The sequence below is a fragment of the Larus michahellis genome, chromosome 2 (genome assembly GCF_964199755.1).
Source record: "Larus michahellis chromosome 2, bLarMic1.1, whole genome shotgun sequence".
NCBI classification, from domain to species: domain Eukaryota; kingdom Metazoa; phylum Chordata; class Aves; order Charadriiformes; family Laridae; genus Larus; species Larus michahellis.
The window spans coordinates 115194576-115218967 of record NC_133897.1 but is presented as its reverse complement, the minus strand read 5'-3'; the positions used below and the strand labels follow the sequence as shown (position 1 = coordinate 115218967).

The 24392-nt window shown below is 42.0% G+C and overlaps 1 protein-coding gene across 4 annotated transcripts in view; it reads left to right on the top strand.

The window, feature by feature from the left end:
* The window catches only part of LOC141738404 (uncharacterized), a 34852-nt gene extending 12736 nt beyond the window's left edge, over window positions 1-22116 (top strand). For 3 of the 4 annotated variants that reach the window (XM_074573600.1, XM_074573603.1, XM_074573602.1), the window contains 5 exons: window positions 892-2024; window positions 6654-6790; window positions 9538-9695; window positions 14361-14473; window positions 19229-22116. In XM_074573600.1, the coding sequence (XP_074429701.1) occupies window positions 892-2024; window positions 6654-6790; window positions 9538-9695; window positions 14361-14473; window positions 19229-19801 (2114 nt within the window). In that variant the 3' untranslated portion in view covers window positions 19802-22116. The remainder of the gene's footprint in view (window positions 1-891; window positions 2025-6653; window positions 6791-9537; window positions 9696-14360; window positions 14474-19228) is intronic. The other variant, XM_074573601.1, reaches the window with a different exon arrangement.
* The last annotated feature ends 2276 nt before the right edge of the window (window positions 22117-24392 follow it).

The window sequence follows — 24392 nt, the reverse complement described above, 5'->3', positions numbered from 1 at the left end:
TAGGGGAAAAACTCATTGTTGCCATGTCTTAGAAGAACTTGAAGTTAAGACAGGTTGTAATCTGAGGATTGAAGGATTTTTCCCCATACAGATGAATTTCAATTGGTCTCTAGAATCTATTTGCTTGTATGTCTTCCTTAAAAAGTGGCACTTCAGTACAGCTGGATCTATTGCATCAGAAGACCTGCACTGACTGATGAAGAAATGTTCATGGTTCTTTGGGATTCTGTGTATTTTGCCTCTGAAAGAAGTACAAAAATCTCTTTGGTCTTCCAGTGCCTTTTCTGCTTGTATGTAGACAGTATGGATGAGAAAAGCATCTCTTCTGTAACTTTACTGCAGAGGAGTCAGAAATGAGATGGGATCAATGTGAGATGTTAAGGTAGAGGTGGACATGGCAGGGGTTTGGGGTAGGAAAAACAGTAATGTGTACTTGGGAGGAAAAAAGTTAGTGTGTGCTGGTCTGATCAGATGGGAACGTGTTGCTGTTATGGGAGATCAAAGCTTCCCTGGCAAACATGATTCTGAATGTATTCAACTCCTGAGTCTTTGGCTCGGGTTATTGTCTCAATCTCGTTCTCTAACTACCTTTAGGTAATGTACCTGCAGTCCCTTGATAAGGCCTATGTTTCCATACCGCTGTGTGCTATGAAATGGCATACTCATACTTTAAAGTATGTGAGACAGGGCAAGGGCAGAAGTCAAGCACACAGTGCTCTAGAGGCAGTGGTTTAATCCTGAGGTGGCGTCTCCAGCAAATTTTAGATGGAGTTGTTTGACCTGGTTGGAAGTCCCTGTAGTGAGTCAAACCTCAGAGATGAGCCCAGAGTGAACTATTGTAAGCAGTTCTTTCTTTTTGATAGCTGTTGGACTTTTTTCCTTGTTTTCCAGTTCCTTTAAAAAATGACTTCAAGCCCCGAAGAAAGAGGAGAAGGATCTTGGAGAATCCCCATCGTGGGAGAAGAAAGCTTTGGTGTCATAGGATGAAGGTGGTAAAACGAGAGTTGGGTAGGAGTAGGCATGAAGACATGGTCCAGGAGCAGATTCAGACCGATGAAACTCCAGAGGCAGCTCAGCAACTGTTGTCACCGGTACAGCTGGAACAAGGAGGAGACCATCTCTCAGCTGCGCAGCCAATGCCCTCTGCTCAGCAGCCCCAGGGAGGGGACAATGCCCATGTGCAGCTGCAGAGGCAGACAGCACGAGGACACATGGCCCCAAGTATGGGACCACAACAAATGGAGCAGGGGTGGGAGGCCCCAGAGGTGACTGTGCAGGTGCGGCCTCAGAGGCTGAGCCAGGGGTGGGAGTCCCCGGAGGTGACTGTGCAGGTACGGCCTCTGAAGCCAAACCCCAGATGGGAGGCCCCAGCAGTGACCGTGCAGGTGCAGATACAGCAGCATGGCCGAGGGCCAGCTCTCCCACAAGTAACTGTGCAAGTCCAGCCGCAGGAGCGGGGACAAGCAATGGCTGGTGTCAAGGTCACTGTTCAGTTACAGCTGGGTCATGACCCAGAGGAGGTAACCTGCTTCCAGGACCAAAGTGAGGAAGTGTTAGGGAATGGAGAGCAGCTGAGCCCAAAACAAAATTGGGGAGAGCCAATGGCAAGATCTGAAGGTGAGAGCGAACTGGCTGTGGTGGAGCTGGTGCCACAGGAGGCTCCGAGCCAAAAGCAGGATCAAGAAGTGACAAAACCCCAGAAGGACCAGAGCCAAGAAGAGGAAAGAGTGGAAGTGATGGAGCTACAGGAAATGCAGGTTAAAGACAAAGCAGACCTGGATGGGATGGTGACAAAGGAGCAGCTGCAGGACCAAAGCCAAGAGCAGGCACAGCTAAAATCAGACCTGCCCCCACAAAAAGAAGCTCAGAGAGCTACAGAGATGAGGCAGGAGCAAGGTGATGTCCAAGAAGCACCCAAGGAGATGGTGGAAGACCAGAAGGAAGACCTGGGGCAAGAAGTGCCTAAGAAACGCCCACGAGAGACTCCGAATTATTTTGTCTCTATTCCGATAACAGATGATCAGGTATTTTGAAGTAGCTGTTCAATCAAAACTGAAAAAAACCCTTAAATAAGAAGCTAGGGATAAGTTTAAAGTTACCTTGGTTTCAAAGCTTGTTAAGAAGCCCGGAGTGATCAAATTCTGGTCCCTTACCTGAAGTGTGTGTATTGGGTCTGGCTGGGATGGAGTTAACTTCCCCATAGCAGTCGTCACAGTGCTGTGCTTTGGATTTGTAGCTCGAACACTGTAGATAACACACCAGTGTTTTGACTACTGCCAGGAAAAAAGGTCACTGTGAGGATTGACTTTGTCCTTTCTATAAGGTCTGAGTGGATGTGTCTCTCCTCAGTAATATCTTATGTTCTGTAATCTTCTCCCAGGAGAAAGCCGTGGCTTTCACCATCTTGCATTGTCCTATCCTACATTGTTTTACAGTCAAATTTAGTGTAACAGAAACTAGTATTGATTTGTTTGTCTTCTTCCCCACTGAAGTTCACAATTGAGGATTAGAATTTCCTTCTCTTCCACAGAAGAGAAAATGGGAATAGATTTATTCTCTCTACTCCATCTCTTACCCAACAAACTCATTCCTTGTGTCTTAGGTAGGCAATTAATCCCTAGAAGCCCTGAGTGGAGTCTGCATGCTCATACTTCATCCAGGTGTTATATTCTCTGTGATTTCCACACTTGCAGCAGTGTTGAAAAAGCATCAGAATCTTTCACCTCCATACTGTTAAATCAAAACACAGCAAACAGCAGAAGTTCAAACAGAAATATTTTCTTCTAGAGGTCCTAAAGCATTCCAATTACCACAGTAAATGTTTCTTCTGAAATATGTCAAGATAGGCTTGCAGGGCTTGGATATTGCAGGCACTGTTTTATAATCCATGGAAATAAATTCCAAAGATGATACAAAAGACAGATTTCACACTATTTTCTTTAGTTATGCATGACTAGTTTGAAACCCCCTAACTTCCGCATAACCCTATGTCTCTTTGTATAGGGCAGGGGGAAGGAGGGAAAATATTGGCTCACCTTGAGCTGCTTTTTCCCATTCTGCTGGCATGAGTTTTGAAGCCCACACTAAATTTCCTAAAAGAAGGGGACACAGTGACAGTGTCCGGTTCCCAAAGCTGTGCTGTCATACATTTACCAGGAACAGGTTTTTTGCCCTTCAGCTTCCCCTACAGATAACTGACTCGTTAATGGCAATGTTTCATTAGCGGCTTCTCAGGGTATGCAAAAGCAGACAGAGCCCTGATGCTTTGTTCCAGCACATGCTGCACCCCTCTTGTCTGGGGCTCTCTTCTTGTTGCTGAATAGCAGCATTGTGAGGTGGGACATGCCCCACGCAGTGGACCTCGACGTAGGGGCAACAGGTGATTCTGTGCTCAAGTGGACTATGGAGAAAAGAGAGAGAAAAGCTTTAGGGTGCAAAGACAAGAAAGTGACTGTTCCATCCAGCAGAGGCAGGCAGGAGGAAAGTCTTAACTTGAATTGGTAACTGCTGTGTCCCAGCTAGCATGGGCAGAACTGAGAAACAGCATAAATTGTGTGAATTATTAATGATATATATTCCTCCTGGGATCTCTTATTACAAAGCAAATGCACAAGGCAAAACCTGAATGTTAGCTTGCATGAACGTAGTGAAAATGTAACCCTTGGCTACAAGCTTCTGTGATTAGTTTATGGTGCTTTTACCAATGAACCAAATAGATATTGTTCATTGCAATATATAACTTGATTCCTTTTTTTCTAGCTTAGGTTTCCATGCACTATCTGGCATGACTGTATTTACACTGCTGAAAAGCAATAATTAAGTAGGATGACTCTATCTGTTGTACATCTCTCCTTTTTTTTTTTTCCAGCATGATAAGGAACTGCAGTACAGTAGTTTACTTTGGCAGGCTTTTGAGTTTTTGTTTTTACCTTAGTTAAGTGTAGAAACTCCTACGTATGCGTTAAAGGGAGATGTCAAAGGTGCCTTCCTCTTGGTAGGCAATTATTTGCTCTGGCTTTGTCTTGAGTGGAATAATCTCTGAAGGTTATCTGGAGGATGGCCCGATATAACTTTCAGTGATTCCTACATATGACTGGCTTTTGAGGGGTGAACAGAAGTGCAGAGCACATCAGGAAGATAAATGCCAGGAAGGGAAAATAACTGTGTAAGCTGCAAGACAATGTTGGCAGAGGAACAAATGGGTATAAAGTGGGCAAAGAATAAATCTAGGCTGGAAAGTAGAAAGTTTCCAGCCATCTAAGGAATGAGATCATGGAACAGCTTGAGGGGACATGAATGCCTAGCTTATTCTGCTATTTTAATAAGACTGGAGTGTCCTAATATATGGCTTGTGATCACATCTTGTGCAGCCCTATGAACGTTCTTCTCTTCTTTCTCCTTTCCTTCTCTCTCAATTCCGCTCTTCCAGATTTCCCTGCTCTCACACCAGCTCGGGTAATCTGGCAGCTCTGTCTCAGTCTGGATGCTCTGCCCAAGATGTTCCCAGTTTACGCTTCTCTTAAGTGCTACCTTTAGGGGTGAGAGTGACCCGAGACAGCCCTGGGTCCCTGGGTGAGCCTCTGAAGGAAACACTGAAGGGTACAGTACTGTAGTATGTGAAGTACTGGTATATGTGAAGGGTGAGTAAATAAATATGTGCACATATACTTATAATTTGTCAACAATTTCAGGTGCTTTTATGTCTAAAGCAGAGGTTCATGACCCCCCCTGAATATACAACATGGTTGCCTGTTATACTGTAGGCCTTGTAGTCCCTTACAGAAGGGTTTTAAAGATGCTGTTAGTCTTTTGGGTAGAATTAATTTCCCTTAAAATTTGAGAGCTCTCCAGATGATGGGACCTAAGGCTGTCTCCATTTTCCTCCCTTTCAACAGGGCAAAGGAAAAACCCTCTTGCAGTCTTGATGGGTGCAGCAGCCCTTCTCCCTCTGTGTCTAAGAGGGCTCCAGGAGGCTGATGTCCAGCCTCCAGCGATGAGCTTGGCCTGGGGTGGATCTGGGAATGTTGTGGTCTCAAGCTTTCAATACTCCATGACAAGTGCTTCTTTCCTGTCCCCCACCCAAAAAAACTAGCCGTTCTACCAAAAACGTAGCACTTATAGAAAAGTGCTACAGACTCATGCACAAAAAAAGGTGTAGAGATAAGGTAGACTGTTCCCATGGGAGAAGCAGCAGAAAGTTCTGAAGGTGCATTTGTGAATCTGACCAAAAAATAGTGTAAGAAAAGACATTAAAATTGCTCTGCAATAGTTAGATATCTACATGAAGGAATTTCACTCAAACCTGACTTCCCAGCTGTCTGATCCTCCAATTGAGAAGGCAAAAGGATCTTTCTTATTCCAAGAGTATTCTTAGAAAGATTGGGCACGGGAGAACATGAGGCTGTTCTGTGGAATTGCTGTCAATACTTAGTCTATCGAAGCAAAGATTTTAGTTCATGTGGTCAGACAACTTGATGGCTTGACTCCTGCTCCATGTTTTCATGATCTAAGCAAGTGCGCTGTAAATACCAGGCCATAATAAATTGTACCTCAGTTGCAGTAGGAATTACCTTAATGTAATAGTCATTTCTTTTTCCACTGTGACAAATGTACCATAAGAATCTGAATTCAGGGAGCTTACTGTTTGTGTCTTCAAATGGATTCTCTTAATTGTGTGTGGCTTTATCCTGACATTTATCAAAACTTGTTATACTAATCTCTTCTGCTGTGCAGGTTGTAGGACTATTTACTGGACTGCACAAAGACTGCCAAGGCTTTATGTAGAAAGATTGCAAAACAAAAACATATTGACCCAGCTGTTTCAACCTATGTAAAAATAAAGTGGAGCTCTAACATGTGTGAGCACCTAGGCATGTTAGCCAGAATTTGCTCAGTGAAATAATCTGAAAATCTATAAATGACTTGGCTGTAACAAAGGCTTCCACCAGGTGCTTAGTCTCTGTGTGATTGAATTCTTCTCCCTCCTGCCTTGTTCCCATGACTAGCTTATAAACCTTAACAGATCATTTTGAAAAAAAAATAAAATCTTTCTTTGGAGTCAGTTGTGTAAAGGCACAAATAGACCCAGAAGAGCCAGAAACTGGCCATGCAGTTCTAGAAAATACCAATTCGGGAAACAGCACGTTTACCCAGTTGATCTACTTTGTTTGCTGTTACAGTTTCCTTTTGGGAAAAGACATCAGTTTAGTCTGTGATCAAACTTGTAATCAGAAAATGGCATAAGATTAATTATGGAAATGCTTTTCAATTTCCACAGTCTATTAACAACTGACAACTGCATGAAGATCCCATTAATATTTACACAGTGCTCTGAGCTTTATTCTAACATGCTTAGGGTCGGATTCAGACCTACTTAAAGATCTAGGGGTGCTCGTTCACATGAGAGCTATGAGTTTAACTTGTAGGCTTTAAAAAGGAAAACAGATCAATCAATTCCTGAAAAATTAACTTTGAAATCAAAACTGAAAGTTGTTATACGATAGATCTGGGCGATTTTGTTTTGCAGATTCCTAACTTAAACTTGAGTTGCATTTTTGTGTGTGTAAGGCTTCAGCATTCTGAATTCTTCCAGTAATACCTGAGCACTCTAAAATGAAAACTTATTTTCCTGTCTCCTGTTTACTGCACTGCAGATTTTGGACAGAATTGAAGATGTCCAAGAGCTCATATTTGCTAAAGAACCTGACCTGTTGAGAGCTCTTCTTCCCGTTCAAACTATGCACCTTACTATAATAGTAGCTCACCTGGGAACAGAAGAAGAAGTAAAAAAGTAAGAATCCTCCTAAATTCAAGTACAGTTAATTTTTCTGTAAATGTGCTAGCCTTACTGCTGCTGCTGTGAATAATTATGTTTTAGTAGAGCCTACACATAATCTCTTAGAATTTTTTGATCGTTTTCTGGCTTGTTCTCAATACCTGTGAGGAAAGATCTTTGCAAAAGCTAGATGTGATGCTGCAGAGGCTGAAATTTTGTGTGTCTGCCATGGGGTGAAGAGAAAAAGCAGCATGGCTGCAAATAGTATTATTACTGTGTTACTGTATTACTACCACAAACTAACTCAACGGATGTAAAGTTCCCTGAGCTGCTGCCTTTTGAGAAACCACAGCTTTTCAGATCAGCTGTGTTTGTATCAGCTGGAAAATGTTAGCTGGTAGGACATCTTATATTAAGAAGAAAACAAAACATCTGCCTAGCTCCTTTCCAAGCTGCTCTCTTGTCTAAGTCAAGCTGTGGGCTGTCACTGGGGCCCTGTGAATTAAGATGGGGATATTGAAAGATGGCTAAGGAAAGCAACCCTGTGGTCAGGAAGGCTGGAGTGCTGGAAAGGTCCAGCAAATAGAGCCAGTATGCTGCAGGGTTTGTCTCTAAGCCTTGTCCTAGTGTACCACACAGGGAAACTTGAGACCTCTTGGCATGAGGGGTCAGGGAGGGAAGGCCTTTAGGTGTCTGGGAAGGCATCGCGTGGTAGAGGTGGGAACCTGGTGAGACCAGCCCTTTGTCTGGAGGTCTTGGTGCACATCAGGAAGGGAATGAAAAACAGTAAAACCTCAACACCATACGAGTGTGACACAGGATCTGCTTGTGCATAAAGCAGAATGCCTAGCTGGAAAGGTGTCAAAAGAACCCATATAAGTTAAAAAAAAAAACCAAACACCTTTCTGCCCATACAGGCAGCAACAGTTAAACAGGATCAAGATGCACATGGCAGGTTTGTGTGTGCCTTATTTTAAAATTATCTGCTTTACTGTACATTCCAGAGGCTTTTTCAGAGAGCCTGAGGGTGGGGAAAAAAAATAAGAGGAATATTATATGGGCTAAGGAGCCTGGATGTACAATAATTCAGTAATAAAAACCTGTGCTAGGGCTGCTGACTGGGCAGACTGGCATCCAAGAGGATAGGAAGCTAGTGGTGAGCAGCATTCAAAATGGGAATCAATTGGTTAGGGAGGTGAGTGGAGCTAAGTGATGTTAATGAACTTAAGAGTGGATGTGTGGATCTTTCTTGCCAAATGCTTTTCATCTTTTACTTTCTACCTACCTCCAGAGCTCTACTAAAAGAGGCTGTATTTCAGTGGCTACTGCTCTGTGCTGTCACAGGGAAGACTGCCTTAAGGTGTTAGACCAAGTATTTCTTACTTCCTAAGCTAACAGCACTGCTGAAACAGGTGGCCCAGCCCCTTGCCGAGGGAGGGAGACACTTTCAGATCTCATGGCAGAAGTCGTTCTAGCAACATTTAATGGTAGCTTAGATATTACGGACTTAAACGAAGGTCTAGGTTAGCCCTGCTTGTTTTTTAAGGTGTCAGAAGCTCTGCAAGTAACTCATTCCCTTTCCACTCTTGGTCCTGCCCTCACCAAATCTTTGTCTGCAGTGTCCCCAGGAGTCTCAGAAAGAAGCAGCTCCTATGTCATTATAGCTGAAATAACTCCAATAGAGTAGTGAGGATTGCTCATAATGTTGACTGTTGGCTGAAGTAGCCTTTGTATGCAGGAAACATGCTTTCCAAAGGGGATTAGCTTGTGTTATGTGGGCTGTAGTGGCTGATTTCTGGTTGGATAATGTTACATGATTCCGTGACTTTTAAACAATGAAATGAATGTAGTCAAAACTCTTCCTAGGTGTAATGATAAAGCAAATGTGAGTACAGGAGCCACAGCAACCCGTGGACTGCTGTCCTGTATTCTTTAGTTATGCAGCATTTTCTTAGAAGTATGGAGCATTAGTAGAAGGTTTCTGCTCAAACTCCATGTGAAGACTGACAGGATCCCTCTTCCTGAGACCCCAGGGTAAAGAGGGGTACCTGTAAATCTTCAGTGGGTATTAAGTTGCTGAAAGACTTGGAGTCTACACTTAAGACATATTAGTTATATCTTTCCTGTGTCTTTAAGCAAAATGGTTGAATTTGAATTATTATGTCATTGGGTAATTCACTTTTTTGGAGTTATTTCAGTGCACAGCAAGGCGCATGTCTAAACTTTGTTGAAATGTGAGATGATGCCCATGTTGGGAGCTCTGATTTGGTATTTTGTTAGCCGTCCTGGAATAGGAGAATATAATGGAGACAAATGTTAAATGTGCTTCAGGTGGGAGAATGAATTTATTTTGGTTTAAGAATAAAACTAGTGAACCAGTCAAAACCAGCAAGTTTAATGTTTTAAACTACATGACACAAATATAAGTTCAGCTTTATCCTTTTTGACTCTTTAGCAGCAATATATTCACATACTGTTTTTGGCGTGTTAACGACTTGAATATTCACTTTGCTAGCAAAACTCACTTCTACTATATAAGCCAAGGTTGAAGTTATTGAAGGATAAATGCATTTAAAATATCTATACGTCTTCTAACCGTTACAAAAGCACTAGCACTGAAATATAGCATGCTTCTTACACCTTTCATAGTGCTGTAGAGTGGTCAAAACCAAGTATGTTGTCTGGTATTAAAAATATAAAAGTATTTCCACATGTAATAATGAACCTTCTTTCAGAATATATATATGTTATTATTTTTCAAGGGCTGTTTGGGCACTGAAGCAAAGCAAGACTAAAGTGGAAGCCATCTTGCAGGGTAAAGACCTTAATATGACATTTCATGGGATTGGACAGTTTAACAATCAAGTGATATACGTGAAAATGTTGGAGGAAGACCAGAAAATGCTGAGCAGAATTGCAGGTAAGAACCAAATCTGACTCTACAACTTGTGGTAAACCAGTTTGTAGAGTCTGTCAGCTCTTGTAAGTACTGGCCTGAGCAGCTGTGCATGGCCACGGTGTGGTGCCTTTCCTTTTGTGTCGTCTTTTTCTTAAGTGTTAGATATGAAGCTGACAACTGGGATCCTGCAGAGCATGAGAGCTAAAATGAGTTCTGTGTACTAATTTGGGACAGGTGGGATTCACAACAGTTGACATGTCAAGATCACACAGCCAGGCTATCCTAGCCTGCCCTGTGGTCAGGATCTCACAGGCCTGCGGTGTACATAGGCCTGTGAGATCCTTCAAAGTGACACCTCGAAATTGGGAGACCGTTCATTCTGATAAACTGGAAACCTTGTAAGTGTCAGCCCCAGTTTAGTTTACAAGCACTTCCCTTAAACTGGAGCACGCATGAGATCATGAGTACCTCGGGGACAGGAGGCGACAATAGCTGTGTTTTTCTGCATGTATGTGTGTAGCACCAGAAAATCCGTCTCTTGCTTCCATAACAGAAGATGGAACAAAAATATAAGAGTAGCTTGTGTCTTCTGCTCTACCTTCCCAAAGCACTGATGGGTTCATGAGGCTGTTACAAATCTTTGACCTGCCTTACCTGCATCTGAGTACAATTTCAGAAAGGCTCGGTATTCTCCCCTTCCCCCAACCCTGTTCTGTTTTTAGGAGCTGCTTTAGCCTGCAATGCAGAACCTCATCTGTGTCTTGGGCTTCCACTTCCGACAGAGCAGAAATAATCAATGTACATTTTTTTCCTTGCTATTTTCATAGTAAGCAAAAAGGAAGCATAGTTCAACTAATGCTTCTCAAAAAGGCATGCAGTACAAAGACACTATGTAATCTTCAAAGGATATAACTTTTCAGAGTGGTCTGGTTTTTTTTGGTTAAAGCTGCTTCCTACCTTGTCCAGTTCTTAGCTTTGATATAATAATCCTGCTCTCTTCTCCTCCTGTTTTTTTTCCCTCTTAAGTAGTCAGTGTTGCAACTATAGACAAAGATGCCTCTTAATATGAACAACTTCTTTGCCTCAGCTAAATAAAATTAGCCACTTCACTATCCATTACTTTTTGCTTGACTCTGGCCATCATTTCTCTTATTGTTCCATCCATGGCAAAGATAATGTTGACTTAAAAGAGCTCTACTTTTGTAGAAAGGATTGTTGTCCCTACTTACTGGGATTAGAGCCTCAATGAACTTCCCCATGCTCAAATTTGTTTCTTCTAAAGTTTTTTGTTTAACACAAAATAATCTTGACTGGAAGATGACTAAGTAGAAGGTATATGATGCAATTTCCTTTAAGATCAGATTTGGTATATGCCTGCCCGCAACACGTATATGCTTCAATGCCACTGAAAGAAGGGGCTGCTTGACTGTTTTGATGCCCTCCCCACCCTTATCTCTCTCCTCATTCACTTCTGGAAGATGCAGAAGCAAATACCTTCTTTCTCTTGTGTGACTACTGCTGTTTTTCCCTCTACTCACTGTTTTGCTTAACTGAGAATTCTATTCACAATGAGTCATGGCATAAAGATCAACCTTTATCGTGCTATTTTAGCACCAGCAGAAATGTTTAATTTTGGTTCTGCAGAATGCGTGCTATGATGCTCTCTTATTTTTCTTTTTTAACGATATTGGAGCTGCATTAACTCTAAAAGCTGTTACAGTAGTGGGTGGCAGATCCTTCATGTTCTCTGCCTGGACAGCCTGCGTCTTCAGGGTTCTGGAAACCTGGTGTCTAGCTTCTGATCTGAATCCCTTTCTTAATGAGATGGAGGAGAAAAATTTTGATTGCAAACCCCAGGAATATTCTGTCAGTACTTGCGTGTTTTTTAATGCAATATGATTGTTCACTGATTGCCTGAAATGCTTCCTTGACTGTGAGACAAGCTGCTAGTTTTCAAGCTGTTAACTCTGTCACCAATGGCTCTGCTATTCAGAGATGTAACTTTCAGTGTTGTTCTCCTTTCTGCATAATCTCTGACCATTTCTAGGACTTAATGAGTCTGGGGATTATGCAAATATGTATAAAAATCTATGCTTTTAACGACATTTCTGAAGAAATATTTTTCTGTGTTTTCTTGCCCCCCTCTCCCTCAGCACAGCAATTGAATTAATTGTTACACAATGAATGAATAGGGATTTTTTTCTTACCTTTTAGTCAATATTTTTGGCTGCTCATGGGGTAGGTGTGGAGTTCCAAATGCTGCCTCTTCAAGCAGCATGATGGGTGAATGATTTGACTGGCAAAGGTCAAGCTACTTCTGCCAGCTGCCTCTGCTTCGTCACGCCCTTATTGATGATTTGTCAACAACAGTTTAACTGCTCAGCCTGCTTTTATAAAGTTTTTTTGAACCTCTGAAGTGTTCCTGGCACTAGAAAATATAAAAAATAGGTGGCTGGCTTTCATTCCTACATCATGGACTTTGGTTTCCAAGTGGAGAGTTATCCTGTCTCTTGATCAATTAACTGCAGTCAATTGGTAGATACTAGGAATTACTGGGCTTGCTGCTAGTGGCCTCATCTGCTTTGAAAAAGAGGGACTGCTTAAGATGTCTTGGAATTTTCTTAGGATATTTATCAAGTGAGCTAGGGAAGATAGTGTCTGAAAAACTGAGTGCCATCCTGACACGGGTGGGACATCAGCTACAAACCTCATTCCTAAACTGAGTTCTTGAAGGTGACTCCTAGCCTTGACCTTTCTTTCATCAGCAGCCTTCCTCATGAAAGTCTGCTCATGGCAGTAAGACCTTCACCTTGCAGTAATAACGCCTTCCTGCTGTTTGGTAGGGCTGGTGCTGGGTGGTGAATATGAGGAGATGCTAATTTGGGGGTTTTGATATGTTGAACTCTAGCTTGCTTCTTTTTGGGCATCTAGAGGTTGTTATTTTGCCTATATGATATGTGAGGAAGGGCTTTTTCCTAGAAGAGGCTTAGACACTTTGCTGCATGTATTCTTCAGGGCTTGCTGTGTTTTGACCTACTGGTGTGGGAGCAAGAAGATTCAATAATATGTAGAAACCCTTCATGTTCATATGCTTTGTTTCACAAAGTACTAGAGGCACTTTAGGGGTTATTTGGTACTTAACTATAATCATGTACTACTGTTTTTAGATGCTCTAAAGTATCTGATGTCCATACTGGACCTCCAGCCAGACTGTACCCTTCTGCAGTGGCAGCTGGAGGCCAGGTGGGCATCCTGTAGGGCATCTAAAAGGGCACTAGATGCTTGTTCAGGCAACTGGATCCTTTTCTTTATACATTTTCCAGCTGGAAAACATAAAGCAGTTGCCCTGGCAAAGTGACCAGACAGCCCCAGCTGCTGTTCCCTCACAAATATTCTGAGATGAAACATTTTAATGTATTAATTAGCTAAACTCCAAGCCAGAGACTTGGCCTTGGTACAAATGCATATGACAAATTAATAAACACACATGTAGTTAAACTTTCTGATAGATGGAAACACAAAATGGAAGTAGGGTGATTTCAAGCAATGCACTCATTAAATACGTGCTCTGCTGCCTTTAACACAAATTTCAACGCTGATCCTGCTTCTCCCAGTGCCTAAGCAATTAAGTAGTAACAAAGATAGGCGGTAAGGAGGGGCGTCTGGCAGGAAAAGCCACACAAATGTTGCAGGTTTCCAGGGCAGGTGTTGATTTTTCGCTCTTTTGTCCGCTTTGTACAACCAAGGTATAAAGACCTCTGGCAACAATAAAAAATGCTGGGGAGAGGTCCTAAGTACTCCAGTATTAGCCAAGGCTTTCAGTGTTATTTTGGAATTATTTTTTACTGTTTGAGCACAACTGCTGGAGAGCAACACTTCATCTTCTGTACTTGCCAGAGCTGCAGGGGTCTGCCTAATGCAAGCTTCACCTCGTTACTCTTGTGAGACTCTGCATCCCCCAATTCAAAGTTCATGAAAACCATGGATAGAGCAACTTGGCTTGAGTTGTCATTACAATCTTTAGCTGAAAGACCTTGAATATAAATTCTGGAGTTGCTCACAGACACTTCTTTGGATGCAGAATAAAACCTTATTACTTCATAATTATACGGCCAAAGTTTTTAAACCAGCACCACCATAAACACCTCGTATCACACAATCTGGGGAAGGAGTTCTATGTTTGTGTGACTTTTCCTTCCGTATTGCCCCAAGTGCTTCAGAGCTGTACTAGCTTTGGGAATCTTGCCACTTTTTGCTGGAAGCGCTTCTCGCATTGCTTTTTGCAGTAATTGGGGACAATCTGTCCCATCACACTCCCCGGCTGTGGCCACTGGGGGCTGTGTCTTGTTCCTAGCAGGGCTGCCATAGGCATGTGCTTTCCTGAACTCACCGTTGTGACAGGTGGTCTGTGAATTCACAAGGAATTGCATTGCAAACATAGAAGTTTGGATCTAGTTTCAGGTTTGCAACATGTGGCTGTATGTCATGCACAACTTTGTTTCTGCTTATTTTTCATTTGTCTGTGTTGCCTGGGATGGTATGACAACTAGCTATCTGCTGCGTGTTTTAACTGTGTGTCTTGCTCAAGAAACACATACTGGCTTTTTTGCCTAACCTTCCTGTAAATATTTTTTCCCTAACTCCCAACTGGGGGGATTTTTTTACTTATTTTATCTTTTTTACCAGAAGCTGTGGAAGAATGCTTTATTGAAATGAATCTCGACATTTCAGGGAGCAAGGATTTCAAGCCACATCTTACTTTCTTAAAGCTCTCCAAAGCACCAAGGTTGAAAAGAAGGGTAAGTAACCGGGTCTAAATTATTTTGTATTGGGATCTGTTCTAGTGATTATTTTCCTTCCAGTGGAATTCTTGGGGACTATGTACTTAAGCAATAATCATTGCAACTAGAGAAAAATATAATTTCCATTATTTAACAAAGCTTGTATGTAGGCTGGCCAACACAGTTGTGTTTGCTCATATGCGATGGGAAGAGATGAGGCCTCTTGCTCATATTGTGTATGGCTCTATTGTAGAGTACAGAGTGCTTTCCTTCTGCTGTAGCCAGTCAAATCTGCACAAAAACACAATGTCAAGCTGTTTCCATAGGGCAGGATGGCTTATGAGCAATATTTATCTGAGAACAAGATTAATGTCATGTTGGAAGACAGACTGGTGCCTTGATTTATGCTAGAAATATGTGATGTGCTTTTCTAACCTTTACTGCAGCATTGTATGGGGTTTTATCACATACAATTAAAGTAAAAAACAACTCTGATTAGATTGCTCATTTCCCAGTGGAATATTGTCCTGCTTGTTTCCAGGAATAGTACTTGTATTTATGAGGTCAATATATTGCAAACCTGAAACACTAAAGGAGCATGCACAAAGAAAACAGAAAATGCTATAATAGCTGAAGAAAATGACCTTGTATTTGTGCACTTCAAGTACTTCATATTGACTTGATATTTGCCTTCTGTATACATGGTACAATCAAAGTTGGATAGTACTAATAGTTCTGTGCTTGGAGGCTTTTTTTTATTATTCTGCCTATGGGGAATTTCATGAGTACAGGCATCAGCAATGTCTAATATAAAAAAAAAAAAATTGTGCAACAGGCATGTAGGAATTATTGTTGACTTTCGTCCAGAGTATTTTCATAATTCCTTTTACTATCAGGTTTAAAGTAAAAAAAAAAAAAAATAGTTTCTTGCATGTTCTCCTCCTTTGATCTCTAGCACTAAATATAGCTTATGTTCCTGCATAGTATGATTCACGTATGCAATCTACTTGCTTGCAAGTATATAAAATGTATGTGTATAGAACTTTGAATGTTTGACTATCAAGTGGGGAGCCCAGAACTGGACCCAGTACTCCAGGTGTGGCCTCATTGGTGTTGAGCAGAGGGGAAGGATCACCTCCCTTGACCCGCTGGCAACACTCCTAATGCAGACTAGGAAACCACTGACCTTCTCTGTTCCAAGGGCACGTTGTTGGCTCATGTTCAACTTGGTGTCCACCAGGTCCCTTTCTTCAAAGCTGTTTTGCAGTTTGCCCTCAGCCTGCATGGGGTGGTTCATCCTCAGTGGCAGGACTTCTCACTTCCCCTTGTTGAACATCATGAGGTTCCTGTCGGTCCATTCCTCTGGCCTGTCAAGATCCCTCTGGATGGCAGCATGACCCTCTGGTAAATGAGCTGCTCCTCTCAGTTTTGTCATCAGTGAAGCTGCTGAGGGTGTACTCTGCCCCATCATCCAGACTGTTAATGAAGATGTTGAACAGTATTGAAGCCAGTATTGACCACTGGGGTACACCTCTGGTTGTCGGCTACCAACTAGACTTTGTGCTGCTGAGAAACCACTCTCTGGACCTGGCTGTTCAGCCAGTTTCCAATCCACCTCATTGTCTGTTCATCCAGACCATACTTCATCAGCTTCTCTGAGGATCTTATGGGAGACGGTGTCAAATGCCTTTCTGAAGTCTAGGTAGAAAATATTCACTGACCCCCCCTTGTCTACCAAGTGTTCCTCATTCTTGTCCAAATTTATTTGCACCTTAAAACTGTTGCTCCTAAAATACTATTCTACGCATCTGGTCCATGAAGCCACAGTGGAGCAGGACTGTATGTTAAGTTAGCTATTAGGGGGTATGTGGACTCTGTATGTCACACACAAATCTCCCTGAGGTTACTAAGGCTCAGCCTTAGACATAGGGTTTAACCTCAAAAATCAAACTGGAAGGTTAGTGTGTATGTATTTTGAGATCTGACACGCCAGCTGAAAATACTGACAACTTATTTCATCTTTCAAAATCAAAATGTAATGGGAAAAGAAAGGAGGAAAACTCTGACTACTGCTATAATATCCCATTCCCAAAGACTGCAGGAGAGAAATTAACCTTCCTAAACGCTAGAAGATGCCAAAGTCTGAATAAGACAAAATATTACTTCAGTTATTATGATGCCATCTACTGGCGGTAATTACTTTCTTTATACCATAAATAACTGTTTCCTTGTAGTAAGGATGCACTTTAAGTACTTCATGCAACTTAAGTGCTGCTTATATGAAGCTTAGAAATAATTACTAACACACTGTTTATATTTGACATCTCAAGAATACTTTGTTAACAAGACAGGTATGTGATGACACTGGTGGAGTAGCTGCAGACCTTTTTCTTATTTGTGGGGGAAGGAGGAGGTGGTTCTCCTCAAAACAGCTACTACAACCACAAACTCTGCTCTCGGGAAACTGTGCATTGTTGACTTCAGTTGTGTGTCTAAAGGTCCCAAGAGGCTGAGGAGAGCTTGGTTTGTGTGCCATTTATCTTGAATAGCTACTGAAGGAGCAGTATGTGCTGTTTGTTGATCGGGTTCAAAATGTGTGGCGTGGCCCTGGCATAAATATAAAACATTGGCTCTTCAGGTTTTCTGACCTCTCCCTTTCCAATGAGCCAAAAGGGAACAGTTCACTTCTTAAGAGAGTCCCCTTCAGTATCTGTGGTAAGAGCCTTCCCCAGCACGCAGACAAAGAAGCGCTTTTGTCAGTGCAGGTTGTGAGCCTCCAGGGCCAGGCGCTGCCTGTGCCGGAGGGAAACTGTGGATCGAGTGCCTCCATACTAAAGTGGAAAACGTCCATTCTTGCTTTTCATGCTGCTTTAAGTAGGCTTGCTTGGTGCAAGTTGGCAGATAGCTGCGGTTCACCCTGGGTGTTGAGAGAGCAGCAGTGATGCAGAGTCATGTACTTCTATTAAAATATTTTGAGTTTTTTAATGAAAGGGCAGCAGTAATCCTGCCCTCTTCTGGCTACTTGATAAGTTATCTTCAGTGACATGACCTTACTCAAGTTTCCATCATCCTTCCAAATTAGGCAGAAAACAGCCCGTGCACACTGTACCTCTGCATTTAAGCTGAACTTGCAGCTGGTGGCATAAAGGTGACACATAGCACTTGGCTACCAAACAGCCTGGCTCCGACTGACACATGGGTATCTCTGGGGCACAGGAAAAGGTGTGCAGTTTGTTTGATTAAACTTTGAAGTGCTTTGGTCATCAGGATTTGATGTGTTTGAGCCTGAAGCTATTTATATCTGGCTTTCTCCAGGTGACACTGGCTGTTCTGGCCATCCTCCCACATTCCCCACGCCGCGAACCATGCATGTCCATTCACACAGAAGCCTGCTAAAAAGGCTGTCCTTACAAGGAAGGAAGCTTGTAAAGAGTCCTTTTTTGTTGTTTTTGTTGTTTTTTTGTTGTTTTTCTTAAACTGTGTGCTCCTGTGCATTTGGAGGCAGGGCTGAACAAACTGACAGACTTCTTTGAGGGAATGTGCTGCAAGGGGCTCCTTGGAGCCTTGTTAGCTGGCTTGCTTGTTAGGTTAAGGGAAGGCAGAGACTATTCCCTGTTGCTTAATGATTCATCTGTCCTTCACTTCATCTCCATGTGTGCCCCTGGCATATGTGGTTTGTTACAGGCTAAATGCTTCGTGGGAGCCCTTTATTTAAATTGGCAGCCTGTTGCTGGCCAAATTAAAGCGGTGGGGACTGTGGAACTGTTGGATTGCTCGCCCATCCCTGGTGACACCCGTACAGGGCAGCCAGTGCTGCTGCGATTGAACTTGTCATGGGGAGAACTGCAAAGACAAGGGGCTGTTGACTTTAAATCTTGACAGTCCGAAATTGCAATGGTTTCTGAACAAGTGCTTTGATTATGGCAGTGGAAATTACTTTTTTTTTTAGTCTGAAAAAGAACATGTCAACCTCTGAAAGCACATCTATGGGAGCAAACACTTCCCTTTATATGCCGTGACTGTTTGTAGCATTTGGCCGTTGGGATATTAGCAGTGCTTGGTAGCTATCCTAAGAGCTGCTGGGGGTTTCTTTTTCTTTTCTTCTGGCTTGCTGAAATGAGCTTGCCTTCACGATAAGTCACTGAGTTAAATTTCTTTCGAATACTTCTTTGCTCACGGGGAAGAAGGCGCATGAGCTCTATTTCTAACCTGTCTCTAGCACATTATTTAATTACTGTTGTGGAATGCGTACACCAAGGAGAAGGATTAATTTTTCAGTCTGTAAAGGTATCAATGGGATGAAACTGACTAAAGTTAAACTTTAAGTGAAATAAAGAAAATCCTCCTAAAGGCAATTCAGGAGACTAGGGAGTAGCTTCTCACTGGATGTGGTGACCGTGAACTTGTTTGAAATATCTAAAATTAGATGTATGTACTTGAATAATAGTGGATTAAATTGATCCATTTATGTATCTTTGGTATGTTTGTGCTTGTGGAGGGTGGGGTAGGTGGGGGATTCAGAAAAAGGCAAACTTCCTATAACTCTCATTACTAACGGCTGGGTTTTTTTTCTCAGGATCAACTCAAATGCTACCAAATAAAGTCGATATTACTATCCTAATGGGAGGGGTGGGGGTGTATTTTCTATGTTAAATTTTGTTAAGATAATACTTGATACATCTTGTACCTTTATAAAGAACACAATTTTTTTTGTGTGTGTGTGTATATGTATAAAGTACATATATAGTGTCACATTGCTCTTTCAATATTTAGGGCTTCAGAAAAATTTGTTCGGATCTGTATAAAGAATATGAAGACAGTTATTTTGGCACAGAGGTCTTCAGTCAAATCGATCTCTGTGCCATGCGCAAGAAGAAGCAGGAATCTGGTTACTATTATTGCGAGTGTTCAATTAATGTGGGCTCCCATGGCATGGAAGAGAGTAAAAAGCAAGAAATGCAGACGGAAGATGTGGGAGAAACAAGCAGTGAAGACCCTCCAAATAGTACTGCGAAGGCTGAAATAGAAAGAACTGCTACAAGCTGTAAGCTTGCCTCGTGTTTAGTAGTAGCTGATGATAAACTGTCTGAAAATATTGCTGAGGCTTCAATTGCAAGTAAAGAAAAAGAAATTGATGAGGTGAAGGGACAGCCTGAAGCTACAGATGGGACTTTTCCTGCAGCTGGAGAGATCTGCTCAAAGTCAGTACTTGGTCTGTTGCCAGCAGGATCAGATGCGTTGAAGAGCGTGGAAAGGGAACAAGAAAAAGCAAGGGTAACAGATGGCAGCTTGCAGAAAACTGCAGCAACAGAATATGCACCTGATCAGCCAAAAAGTTCAGGATAAAGCTGTTGCAGTCCTTGGTGAACTGAACCCATGCTTGGTGGTGGTGAAGGCAGGCAACCACAGTGGTGTACTGAGCTGCACTAGGCTGAGGTGGAGGGTGTGGGGATGGTGAATTAGTTTTTGGTAAAAACCAGTCCTTTTAAGAGACTGACAAAACAAAGTAGAACAAAGTCTGGGAGGGAAACTTCACTGTATATTGTAGCAGTGAGATGCCTAGGTCTAAACAAGAACCTACACTAGAGGTGTGTGTGAGCGTATGTACTATAAGGACAAATGTGAGCTTTGGTTTTACGGGATCAGGCCCTTCAGAAGCCATGCGTTAATCCCAAAGTTATTGCCAGATATCTCTTGTGTCCAAATGCACGCTTCTACCTTCGTTGTGTTTCTTCCTGCCCTGCTTCCCCCCCTGCTCTGGGCCTACAGCCCTGACTTTGCTCCTTCCTTTGCCTGCCTGCCTGCCTTCTCCCTGGGTGCTGCCTAAAGATGCCTCTTCTTGCCTAATCCCTACAGCTGCTCCGAGTTAAGGCTCCAAACCGTGATTGCAACACAATCATTCATTGCATGTCTGTAAATGGCAGATTATTTTAGTTGTTAACACACTTTGAAATACGTGCTTTTCTTTGGCTAGTGGCTACTTAATGAGAAAATTATCTTGCTGGACTTACGGAAATAGTATTTTTGGAATAAAATGAGGTGTAACACTAAATAATTTTCTTTAGATAAAGAAAAGGAGAAGAAAAAGAATCCTTAATGAGTTGTTTTTGTGAAATGCCTTGAGAAGGAAACAAGGCACACAGCCTTTTTCTAAACCAAAGTTATGTTTATATGCATGTTTACACAAGAGTGCGTGGGTTAGTAAAGGACCGCATTCATTTCTGGCCAGAAGGGATGAAGGGTTTTGAACCATCGTTGGGGCTGGAGTTTCCTTGCTCTGCAGGCTGCCGCTGGAGGAAGCCAAGGAGCCTCTCAGCCGGGTCTGCCCTATCTGCGGGATGGGGGAAGGATTTTCCCTGCGGAGCCTCAGGGAAGAGGGAAACCAGTAGATGGCACTACTGGAAAAACAGCTGCGACTGGAAAGGGAAGCGGCTGCCTGCAGGGCTTCAACGCTCGCAGCAGCCTTAGGCATCTATAAAGGGGGCAATAAATGCGAAGGAAGGCGATCGGGACCTTGGAAAATGTCTTACTTTCCTTTTCTGCTCTAATTGCTCCTTGAAAAGCGATATTTAGTCTTCTAAAAGCTCCCTCTTTGCTTGAAAAAAATGTGCGAGTTTCAAAAAAAAAAAAAAGGTGTGATCAAGTAGCTTTCCCCCCGCAAAAAAAAAAAGCAGTAGCATTAAGCATATGGTGTTTTGCTTCCCTGTGTGGTGGGTGGGAATACACCTGTGGGCAGAGGGGCTTGGATGCACTCTGTTAAATTAACATCAGGCTCTTTTAAACCTGCTCAGCTTGTTACCACACTCTTTAAAAAAAAAAAAAAAAAAAAAAAAAAACCACCAAAACCTGTATTTGTGCCCTTTTCGCAGAGAGTGGGGGGAAACAAAACCCACCAGCCGGTGGCTGTGTGGGAGGAAAGGGAAGGCTCTGCATTTAATGAACCGGCTTTGTACTCACCACCGGGGCCTGTGTCAGATCCCTTGTGCTGCTGTGCTTGGCAGAGCGTTTATTTTTTGTGTCACTCCACTGAAGGTTGTGGACTTTCAAAAGGCTGTCCCCAAATGGTCTTCGAAATGCAAATTCGAGCGTAGTTAGTCCCAGCTTCTCTGGGGTCTTCAAAATGCAGCTAAATTGCTCAATGCTAGAGGAAGACTCCAAGGTTAATTTGGGGGAGTAGTTAAGAGTGAGACTTCCGTAGAGCATCTCTGTATCAGCACATTCTGGATGAATTTATTTTCCAGAAAAGTTTGCTTTCAATATACACTGAGGAAACAGTGTTTCTTAATGATTTCTTAATTCAGTAAAAGATCAGCAATGTCATTTGTCTTATGAATTTAAGTGGATTCAATGGCCTCACACCAAGTACACTTTACAACAAGCTGTACTACTTCTTATTGAAAATGTTAATTATCTTTTTATAGACAGATGGCACTGGAGTGTAGCAAATGTGTGGTGAACCTGCACTCATAAATGTTCGGATTTTTAATGTGTACAGGTTCCAATTTAAGTTTAATTCTGGTTTAGGTTTATTGTGATGATTGTAGGGTAATTAATTTCTCTTATCTTGGGACTATAATACACTTGTGTTGGTACATTAAGTTAAAATAAATACTTAAGTTGTGTCACTGTGATGTATTAATTGTATTATTGACACCTTAGAATAGTGCTTAAAACCAAATATCTACTGAATACAGTATTTAACTCTTCAGTCTCTAATGACAACCAAGTCAAAATAAACTTCTGTAATGCTGTTCAAATCATAGCAGCATATTTTTCAGCCTTATGATTGAGAATATAAAGTAAGTCTTAAATTTTGTTGGTGCTCTGCTTTAGCTATGGGGATGCATGCTTTTGTTCCCTGGTGTTTTTTATTCAAATTAATTGAAATGTATTTGATTGTTAGACACTTCTGATGTGAGCAGAGCAGGTGGGAGACAGTTTCTGAAAAGAAAATAACTTTGTACTGCCAAAGCAGATTAATTGTCCCTCTTTACGACTACTGTAGGGAAATTACACTGTGAAATCTAGGTCCAGAAGTGAATTTGATTCGTACTTTGATCCCTGCATTTACTGTTCCTTTTCTATGATTTTTTTTCCCTTTATGGTCTCTAACTTGCCTATTTTTTTCCCTTTGAGTAATTTTCTTTATAAGCACTAGGAGTTTATGTGGAAGACAAATGCAATCTGTTAATTTCTTCTAATTGAGTTTAGTTTAATGTAACTTGAGTTATTGAAACAATGGTACAAAACTGGGGTGGGAGAGAACTTGAATTAAATATTACCCACTGGCTGTGATTTTTTTTTTTTTTTCTCTCTTTTGGAAAGAAGTAAATGCTGAATTGCACTGCAATGATGATTGTTTTCCAAGTAAGTTGAGAGGAGGCTTTGACAACAGCACCTCCCTGCTTCTTGGCTGGTTTTAATTGGATGCTTGTTAAGCTAGCTACTCTAATAAACAGGATGCAAAAGCTAAAGGAAGGAGTGTTTTGTCACTACCTTATCCGGAATATTCTGTTTTTGGTCACTGTTAGGCGCTAAATGTCACCTGGGCCTTTGCCATCTGAACAGCTGGGACAACTCTTGCTTCTGGACACTACATTTTTTAGGGGTTAAGTGCAACTGAGCAAAAGCCCTGTTTCTGTGGGTTAAGTTACGATAACTAAAAATCATATTGGTTAGTCCAGCTGGCTTTCCCTTCTCATGGTCCTGTGCTTTCTACATACGCAGAAGAGAGCAGATACACCTACACTTCACGTCAGGAAGATACCAGGCTCTTCTGTTGGCACAGCAGAGCCATCAGAAAGGTGGTAGCTTCAGGCTGGAGCCCTAAGATCATCTGGCTGCAGGCATCTTAAATGCCTGGTTCTTCAACTAGCAACAGGCAGTTTTAGGGGTGAGTAGCCATTTGACCTTCTTGGGGCATTTCATGTCCTTGTGTGTATTCTGCCTTGGTAGTATATCATACAATAAAAGCCCTATATTGTTTCTCTGTGTGCAGGTCGAAGGGAATAATCCCTCAATCCAACACCTTTGCTAAAACTTGCTCTTGTTTTTCAGCACCCCGATATTTAAAAAACAAACAAACAAAACAAAAAAAAAAACCCCACAACAAAATCAACAAAACAATTTTTAAAAAACGTCCCATGAGAAAAATCCCCTACCTGGCCTTGAAGCGGTTTCTTGTACAGTCCCACGCTCTTGCATCGTCACCCTGACCCCAAGCTGAAGGACTGCAGCTGCTAAGCCAAGAGAGGGTCTTGCTTATGGCACCCTGGAGTTTTCATGGGGTGCATCAGATCAGAACTGTGGATTTTTCTCCATTAGGAAATCTTCCATTTCTTTCTCATCATATAGTCACGAAACTAAAAGCAGCTGCAGGACTGAAAGACGCTGTATTGGATAAGTACCCCCATTCAAAAAGCCCTCATTTTGGGAATATTTAAACTCTGGCAAATATTCTCTTTGTGGAAGTGACTATCCAGAGTCAGAGCCAGAAGGATGCATCTGGGGGCCCATAAATCCTAAGCAACTTAGTGTAATTGTATTGTACGGTTTCCTTCTCAAAACCACTCCCAGATGGGCTTAAATCCAGGCACTGTGTAGGCTTAACACCTCTGAAGCTGGCTTCCTACCATGGGTTTTAGTCACTGACCTGTGCAGCAGAAACATGGAGCAAGTCTCATAAAGAGAGGCTAAAAAGCCTACATATTTAGCTCAAAGCACACTTTTCACACTCACAGGAGAGAAATTAAGTACTTTCTAAAAAATAAGATATTTTAGGTATTGAATGTCCACCCAGGGCTTTTTCTTTTCCATTCTAGAAATTGACTTTCAATCTTAAAGTTAGAAAACTGCTTTTAAGATCAGCTGAAAACATTGACAACTGCTTTCTGAAATGTTATTTAAAACTTTTTTCACCAAGTTTCAAGAGGTGGGA